Source organism: Aedes albopictus, chromosome 3, assembly GCF_035046485.1.
Source record: "Aedes albopictus strain Foshan chromosome 3, AalbF5, whole genome shotgun sequence".
NCBI classification, from domain to species: domain Eukaryota; kingdom Metazoa; phylum Arthropoda; class Insecta; order Diptera; family Culicidae; genus Aedes; species Aedes albopictus.
Genome location: NC_085138.1, coordinates 197,051,559 through 197,060,649, shown reverse-complemented (window position 1 = coordinate 197,060,649; position 9,091 = coordinate 197,051,559). Strand labels below are relative to the sequence as shown.

The window sequence follows — 9,091 nt, the reverse complement described above, 5'->3', positions numbered from 1 at the left end:
ATTGGTGAATATGTTGACATTTAGTTATTTGTTTCGTTATTTTACAAGAATGCGCAAAGTTTGGACCTGCGCAAAGTTAGGTGCGCACACGGTATTCATAATTTTAGCAAAACTTTAGACAGAACTCTGTCAGTCCAGAACTACTTTCCAAAATTTTGTCCCTCAGAAAAGTGCTTCAAGAACTGTTCTAAACATGAAAAGTAAGAAAAAGTTTCTTTCCTATATAAATAAACACCCGCATTGTCATATGTAGCATTCCCATAATTTCCAAATTTTATTGCGTGCAAAATGTTCCAACTGAAAACAATAACAAGTTAGGGTTGTAATTAAATTATATTGATGGCTTGCATCACGGAGTTTACCACTCAACATGCATTCTGTTTCTGTTACACTTTTTTTTGTTGATAACATTTTTTTTCGTATTTTGTTGTGATCTTTGGAATAATATCTAAAACCTACCGTTCACTGGGTTCAAATGCACCATTTATCTTGAGGCTGTGACGTTTTGTAGTTTCCGACTGGCTGGCGGCCATTCCTTCCATTCCTAGGGCTTAGCATTTGTGATGAATTCAACCAGGGTGCGCATCGGACGTCCGGTCATTCCCTTGGCTCCGGTATAGCCCTGATCGCTACAGTCGCCCATAACGCCGGCCATATCGACATGCATCCAAGGGATTTCCTTCGGAACAAACTCCCGCAGGAAGGCGGCTGCCGTGCATGAGCCACCTCCCTTACCCTTGCCAAGATTGTTCAAATCGTACCCGTTGTGGTCGCACATCTGCTCCGAGTAGTGCTTGAATAGGGGCATGCGCCACACTCGGTCTCCGGACTCGGAACCAGCGGCGTGAATCTGATTCCACAGGGCGTTATTGGTGGAGAACACTCCGGCCACGCAATCACCCAACGCAACCTTGATGGCTCCGGTCAGTGTTGCAATGTCCAGGATGAACTTCGGATTGAATCTACAAAAAAAAAAAAAAAAACAAACGACAAACGATTTAGGATTTTCATACAAAAAAGCGTTACGGAGGGGGTAGGGGGGGATCGAAGAAATCAGATTTCAGCGTAACGTAATAAATGGACGCTGCTTTATCGCTAGAACATTTGGAACGGTGGCAGAGCATTGTGCTACTCTTCCCCGAATTAACACAGTCCTCTACAGACATGACGACATGAGACATGGATTAAAACCACGCTCGAGGAGGAATGGATCATTGAAGCCGACTTTTTCACTACTCACCGCATCAAAACAAAAGCGCCACCATATATGGACGGTAACACAGTGACAGCAGTCGAGTTACGTCAAACACACAAGGCTACGGTGGCGCTATCTGTTCATTTCATAGCGGCCGTTTTAGTTGTTTTAGTGATCCATTGCAAGCACTCGGGAGTTTTCGAGCGACGCGTGCTAGGACTACTTTAGATGTCAGTACACAGGGTCAGAAAGTTGAACAAAAAGAAACTAATGTGCAAACATCTTGTTTGACTCGACCGAATTTTCATTAGTGTCGAACATATGTTTTTTCTTTAGTTCATTTTTTTGTTAAATATTTGACCCTGTGTACTTAAAAGTCGGTGATGTGCAGGAGCGCCGAATGTGATTAATAACGAGTTCGCCAAAGATATATGGTGAACAGTGTACAAGTAAGAAGAGTAATAACATCGGACAACAACCCTGCAAAGTTGGTGTTCGCTACTGATCCGGACTCCACCAATTTAAGCATTGTATTCAAATAAAATTAAAAGAATGACATGAGATTTTGAAAGACTACTTACGTTGAAGCGTAACACAAGGCATCAGCAAGGATGAGCCGACCCTCGGCGTCGGTATTGTCAACACAAATGCTTTTGCCATTCATGGCGAAGACCACATCACCCGGTTTGGTCGCACTGCCGCTAGGCATGTTTTCGCAAAGTGGGATAAATCCTGCAAATGAAATATTATGTTGTTACTATGGTTAAAGTCGCTAAACCAAGAGAGCCAACGAACCTTTCACGAAAACAGGGGCCTTCAGCTGAGCCAAAGCGTAGATAGTGGCCGCAACGTTAGCGGCTCCGCCCATGTCCGCTCTCATTTGATCCATGCTGGCCGACGGCTTCAAGCTGATGCCGCCCGAGTCGAAGGTCACACCCTTTCCCACCAAGGCGATACATTTATCATCCGAGCCTTCTCCTTTGTAGGTGATTTCGACGAACTTGGCTGCTTCTTTCGTTCCATTGGTAACGGACAGGAACGAGCCCATATTTTTCTCCTTGGCCCAGCTCTCATCGTGCACTTGGACAGTTACGTTCGCACATTCCAGTTTGCTTTTCACGTTCTCGGAAAAGATGGTCGGCGTCATCAGATTCGCTGGGGTTTCCATCAAACTGTAATAATAGCAGGATTATGTTATTCAAATCACCTCATACATCCTCATCAAACTTACGTTCTGGCCCAGTTCTGAGCCTGCCCTAGAATCCATCCTTGTTCCCACTGCTCGCCACCCTCGGCATTCTCCGCGAATGAAACGGCCGGCAGTGTTGTTTGCTTATCCTTGCACTTGAATTCCTGGAATTTGTAGTTGGCCAACAGGGCCCCCTCGGCCGCCGCCTTGGCATCTTCCAAATCCTCCACCTCGATCCGGCCAATTTTGCATGCAGATAGGGCCTTCACGCCGGAGGATGCGGCAATGCGAACGTTCTCCTTGGCACCGTTGATTTCGTCCAGCTCATCCCACTTGGACGCATCGCCGAGGCCAGCGACGGCCACGGCCGGATAGGTTCCCAGGTCCCAATAGATACGTGCTTGGCCACATTTTATTGGTCCGCAGCTGAAATAGAAAGACGGAATATAACGGAGAAAATAAGCAACGCGGTTGGAGTTGCATGGCCCTTCACAAGACAGTGGCATCTATATTGCCACCAACCATTTTTCTGTTTGACAACAACTTCTATCGAACTTTTTTTTTTTGTTAACGCATAAATATTTTGTATTACTAACAACGCTGTGCAATTTTTGATCCTGAAAGGTCCTGGACAAAGCTTAATTCGCAATGTGGGTGCTGTTTGTGGAGTTAAAAATGGCTAACTTTGACTGCATGGAGACAATAAGCTTAAACTCATTGAAAAACTGGGGTACCTTTTTCAATTTCAAATCTCGATATTTAAATGATTATTGATAGTAAGAATTTGAACTCTGCTAGATCTAAGAACTCGTGAATATATATCAATTAATGGGGTTGACCGAATTTTCAAGAAAGGAGGGGCTGGGGAAGAGGCTTCTGATTTTTGTTTTACGTGGAATGCCGGCAGGGTACCCGGGTACCCACGAAAGTGAAATGATCATACTGTCCGATCACGGACACTGGACGGAGGTTGGCCGGCTCTTCCCACTGAAAAGGGCCGCAGGAACAAAGCTGCAGACGATAGTTCGACGACTTCGAATAACTCTCAAGTGGTTAGCCTTGTAAAAGGCTGATTGTTCGGCTGTCCAAGGAAAAGAGTCGTTTCACTTTAACGATGTTTATTTGATCACTACTTTACAAAGACTGATGCTCTTCGAGCGAATTCCATTTCATTTATACCCTACCCCAGCATTCCCAAAATACATCACCCACCAATCAGCGCGAGCCTCGCTCGCATTGGTTAGTAATCCTACATTATAGAGATCTGCGGAGGCGGCCATTGTAAGCCAATCGTGCAGAAAGAACTGTCAAAGTGTGAGCCAAATGAACAGGCTGATCGTTCGCAAGAAGGCGTCGATTGAACGGTATTGCAATCCGAACTAAATAAATTAAAATTATTTATTTTTAATATCGAGAAATTGACGGTATATGAGGGTTTAGTAAAAAGATAGAATTTAATTAATTCTGCTTTCAAAAGCTCAAGCTTATGACGAAACTTTTGTTGCTGCACTTCTCGAAAAAACTTTCATTGCTGCTTCTTGCTTCATTTCTGCCGATATGTTTAGCTTACACACTCAGTTGAGCTCGGCTAATTTTCATTCTTTTGCCGAGATCCGCACAGCCGAGCGCTCGGCAATCGCATTTTAACTGAGATATCAGCAAAAATTAAAGTTTATTCATAGCAGCACCCATGAGTGCCGCTACAATCAAACATCAAACGTCAAGCGTTTAGCCGAGATTTCAGCAAATCAACATCAACCGAGATCCGCACAGCTGATCTTGGCATTCTGTTTTAAGTGTGTAACACTTTGCAATAAATTTCAGATTTCATCGATTGCTCCGCTATTTTATTCAAAATTTTGAAAAAAAAATCTACCATAATTAGAAAATGTAAACAAAACAACTTGAACCACTACGAAGTCACGCACAAAGTTTGAACATCTAGCTTTGCAGCAAGTGTTGGCAGCTGATGTAAACAAAATGAACAGCGTTGCCGAATCGACATATGTAACTTCCGCTTATCTCTATGTAGAGGATTTCTAGCATTGGTCGGTGTCCTGCTCGATGCTGCGATGCGAACATGTCGCAGCGTGTTCCTCGCGTCCTCGTCTCGCTTCGCTCGCATGATGCTGGAATTTGGTCTCGCTGTTGTCGGCGTCGATGTGGGGGCAGAAACTGGAAAATTCGCTTCGTGAGCGAACACATACCTCTGTCAACTTTCCACCGATTTTAAAAATTTTTGGCTCATAAAACTCAGAAACTCATTATCTATCGAGATAATAGTCCTGTTCAACGACGTAGGTTGAACTTGCTCGAAGTTGCTGCATCCTACTCTTACCCATTTGTCAACAAACGGGAAAGAGCGGGATGGAGCAAGTTCGAGCAAGTTCAACCTACGTCGTTGAACAGGACTAATATTTGGTTGCACCGATCTGACCACCGTGGCTTTAGGAAAATTTATGTTTTCGTAAGGATGTTCTTATTACATATTTAGGCCTACATTGTTGAGACCGTAAAGTGGCCGTGGCCAGCCATGGCCCTACGGATCGGTCTGCTGAGGAGGCTCACAGGAATCCGGCTGGTTGGAGCTGAGCGCGACGAGGACATCATCTGCCAGACGACGCAGCAGTACGTGAATGAGCTGTTCACGACTCGTCATCAGTTGGCGGAAGTCGGATTCAAGGTCGATGACGCTTGGCTGGCCAGTTTGTTAATGAAAGGCCTGCCGAAACAGTACGACCCGATGATCCTCGGCCTGGAGTCATCCGGAATTAAGCTGACAGCGGACATCGTCAAGGCGAAGATCCTTCAAGACGTGAAAGTTTCAAATGATACGAAACAAGGCGGAGAAGCGTTCCTGAGTAAGCCCAAGCAAGGTCCGAAGGCCGGCAGCGACAAAGTCAATGTGAAGTGCTACCGGTGCAAGAAAATGGGCCACTTCGCTTCCCAGTGTTCCAGTCAAGCCGTCGAGAAGAAGAAGGAGAAGTACAGCAAGAACAGTGGACATGCCGCATTTTTCGCGGCGCTCAATGCAAGCCAGCCGTCCACTATGGCCGCGGCGGCAGCAGAGGAAGATTGGATATTCGATTCCGGAGCAACCGCTCATTTGTGCCGGAGCAGAAACCTTCTGGAGGATGCGGTGAGTGTTTCGTCAAGCGTCAACGTGGCCAACAATGCGACGGTGCCGGTGGTTACCAAAGGACTGGTGAACGTGTCGGCGGATGTTGGAGCCACAACCTGCGAAATTTCCATGAGCGAGGTCCTGTGCGTACCGGATCTGGCAGTAAATTTGCTGTCGGTAAGTAGAATGTGCCAAAACGGTTACAGCGTGACGTTTACGAAGGAAGCGTGCAAGGTCGTCAGTCCGAAGAACGAAGTAGTTGCGGTTGGACAAGAGTCCGGCGGTTTGTATAAGTTGAGGAAAGCCCACAGTCCGTCGGCGAATATGACCTGCAAGGCGGAAACCAACTTCCAGCTTTGGCACCGGAGGTTGTGCCATATATCCGTTGGCTGCATGAAGCGATTAGGCGGCATGGCAAGTGGATTCGACTTCAGCGTGGCCAACTTTACGAAGTGTGTACCCTGCATATAAGGCAAGCATCCACGACAGCCGTTTCGATCCGTGGGACATCGTGAAGACCGTGTGCTGGAGTTGGTACACTCCGATCTCTGTGGACCCATGGAGACGACATCGATTGGAGGAAGGCGCTACTTCCTAACGTTTATTGACGATACAAGTAGGAAGGCGTTTGTGTATTTCCTGAAATCAAAAACGGAAGTATTAGAAGCGTTTCAAGACTTCAAGAGCTTCGCTGAGAACCAGACAGGTCAGAAAATCAAGCGGTTCAGGTCGGACAATGGAACCGAATATGTGAATCACCCTATGAAGCAGTTTCTTCGGCAGTCCGGTACTCAGCACGAGATGTGCGTTCCATACAATCCGGAACAGAATGGATTAGCTGAGCGTATGAACCGGACGATTGTGGAGAAAGCGAGGAGTATGCTGTGTGACGCGAAATTGGAGAAGCGCTATTGGGCCGAAGCTGTTGCGACGGCATCGTACGTGATCAACCGATCGCCAACGAAAGGGTTGCCGGTGACACCAGAAGAAGCGTTTACCGGAAAAAGACCGGACCTAGCCCATCTGCGCGTATTTGGATCCAAGGTAATGTTTCACGTGCCGAAAGAGAAGAGGAGGAAGTGGGATCCAAAGTCCGAGCCCGGAATTTTCATGGGCTACAGCAGCAATTCCAAAACGTACCGAGTGTACAGTTCGAAGGTGAAGAACGTTATCGTCAGCCGGGATGTCATATTCCTGGACGAAAGTGCGATCAACCAGATTCCTGAGTTTGAAGAAGCGACCATAGAAGATGTTCCACTTGATGTGGTCGTTCAGCCAGTTGTCCAAGATCAAGACCGAGATCAGCGGAACGTGCCCGGAGTGCAAGACGACGATGATGAAGATAGTAGTAAGTCCGATTACGATGACCCGGAGGGGGAAGAAACCGATGTTCAAGAGCAGCAGCCCGTTCAGCAGTCGCAGCCTGTTGCGCTCCCCTCACAAACAGAGGACCCACGCAAGTTGGTAAGGCGCAGTGAGCGGGAACGCGTGCCCCCAGGCAAGTATCGAAACTTTATTATGAACTGCAGTGCCGCCCCTAAAAATCCTCAACAGTTTTCAGAACCGAACCCAGAGTACGATGGTCCCCATAATGCCAATCCGGTGGTGTTCAATGAGCCGAATACGTTCCAGGAGGCGATTTCCGGTGAAGGCAGCGACCGGTGGAAGGAGGCCATGCAGTCGGAGTATGACGCCCTACAGAAGAACTGCACGTGGGAGCTGACGAAGCTACCTGCCGGACGAAAGGCCTTGCGGTCGAAGTGGGTGTACAAGGTGAAAACCAACTCCGATGGGACGGTGGAGAGATACAAAGCCCGCCTGGTAATCAAGGGCTTCTCTCAAGTTAAGGGTGTGGACTACAATAAGACCTATGCACCTGTAGTGCGATACGCCATCGTTCGCTACCTCATGTCCCTGGCGGCCAGGATGAATTTGAAGGTGCAGCAGATGGATGCCGAGACGGCGTTCTTGCAGGGAGACCTAGAGGACGAGGAAATATTCATGGAGCAACCAGAAGGGTTCGTGGACCAGAAGGCGCCAACGAAAGTCTGCAAGTTGAAGAAGGCGTTGTACGGCCTCAAATAGGCCAGCAGGGTCTGGAATCTGAAGCTGGATGCTGAGCTCATTATTTCCGGCATTATTTCCCCGAGTGACCGGGTGACGGGTGGAAAAATCCCGAATGAACATCGCTGAGAGGCAGTCGAAACGTCGGTGAACATGCTTCTTGCGCGCGAAGGATTTTCGAGCACAACTACTCTGGGCGCAAATCTTTCACGAGCACGTGTTGGTCGATCACTATGCTCACACTTCTTGGCGATTAAACCGTTGGAGGTCTCGAATGGTGGACGACGAGACGAAAGGGTCTGAGGTTCGATCGACTATGCAAGTGGTCCTCACAAAGGGTTGACTTCGCTCCATATTGTGCATGCATTGCCTACTCCGCACTGGCACCCCACGTTGAGTAGGGATTCCTGGTCAACGTGATTCATTAGACTGATTGGATAGCTTTACAGTTGGTCGATTGTCTTACCTGAGCCTAGTGTATCTAAGTAGCACGTGGGTACAACTGGCACTAAGGATACAACTTTTCCAAAAAAAATCAACTACTGAAAGTTCAAATAGTTATTCACTACTCTTATTTTTTGTTCCTTGCTACTAACGAGGATTGCAACGATATTCAAAATTACTAGCAAAACTTTATAGCAATTTGGCTTAACAATTGGTGGCTTCTGGCTTCACTTGAACTATAAGTACCACTTGGGAAAAACGTCCGGTAATACTGATTATCTCCGCTCAAATGGCGCATTATTAATACAAAAAGCATTGTACCACTTAACAGTATACAAAACTAATCGCAATTGCGGTAAATTACTCGGGTGTTTCCCAGGTTGAAAAGGTTTTCTTTTCAAATTTCAAATACCTAATAGCATTTGATTCTCAATGCAACCCATATTTCTCGAGTACAATCAAATGAACTCCAAAAGAAGTTCATTCGTATGGTCGAGTAGAAGTGATGAACTAATTTGAACGGAACCCACAATAACTAGGGTATTTTAGCCAATAGTGGACCCCTTACCTATAGTGGACCCCCTTATATTTTTCCTAATTTTCCTGCTTAAATCTGTTTTTACCGGTGAACTTCCACCGGGAGACGATGGATCATGTTCCTAGCCAGTAGTTACAAGTGGTGGAGCTACGCTGGAAAGCAATAATTTGATTTTTTGAACAAATTTGTAAATGTAAACAAATCTGGGGGACCACTATTGGTTAAATCCAAGGGGGTCCACTATTGTCTCCGTTTTAACATGGTAAGAGAATACGATTTATCCTATAGTGGACCCCAACAATCCTATAGTGGACCCCGGGGGGACCACTATAGGATAATTTGAGCCAGATTTGAAATGATTATTTTATGGGAAATATAGGGTGGTTTGGTAAGGTTTTTGTGTGCAATGTGCAGGAAAGACATAGAACTTGCTGTGCAAACGTTGACAGGGGCAATTTAATTGGAATATCATACTGTTTCAACGATCAGAGCAATTTTCAGCTACTAAGGGGTCCACTATTGGTTAAAATACCCTACGCG

General features: G+C 46.4%; 1 protein-coding gene across 1 annotated transcript in view; it reads right to left on the bottom strand.

The window, feature by feature from the left end:
* Positions 1–250: 250 nt before the first annotated feature.
* The window catches only part of LOC109411621 (E3 ubiquitin-protein ligase COP1), a 48,669-nt gene continuing 39,828 nt past the window's right edge, over positions 251–9,091 (bottom strand). The window contains exons 3-6 of the mRNA XM_029863049.2: positions 2,427–2,810; positions 1,991–2,367; positions 1,777–1,927; positions 251–962 (exon numbers count right to left, since the gene is read on the bottom strand). Of these exons, the coding sequence (XP_029718909.2) occupies positions 545–962; positions 1,777–1,927; positions 1,991–2,367; positions 2,427–2,810 (1,330 nt within the window). The 3' untranslated portion in view covers positions 251–544. The remainder of the gene's footprint in view (positions 963–1,776; positions 1,928–1,990; positions 2,368–2,426; positions 2,811–9,091) is intronic.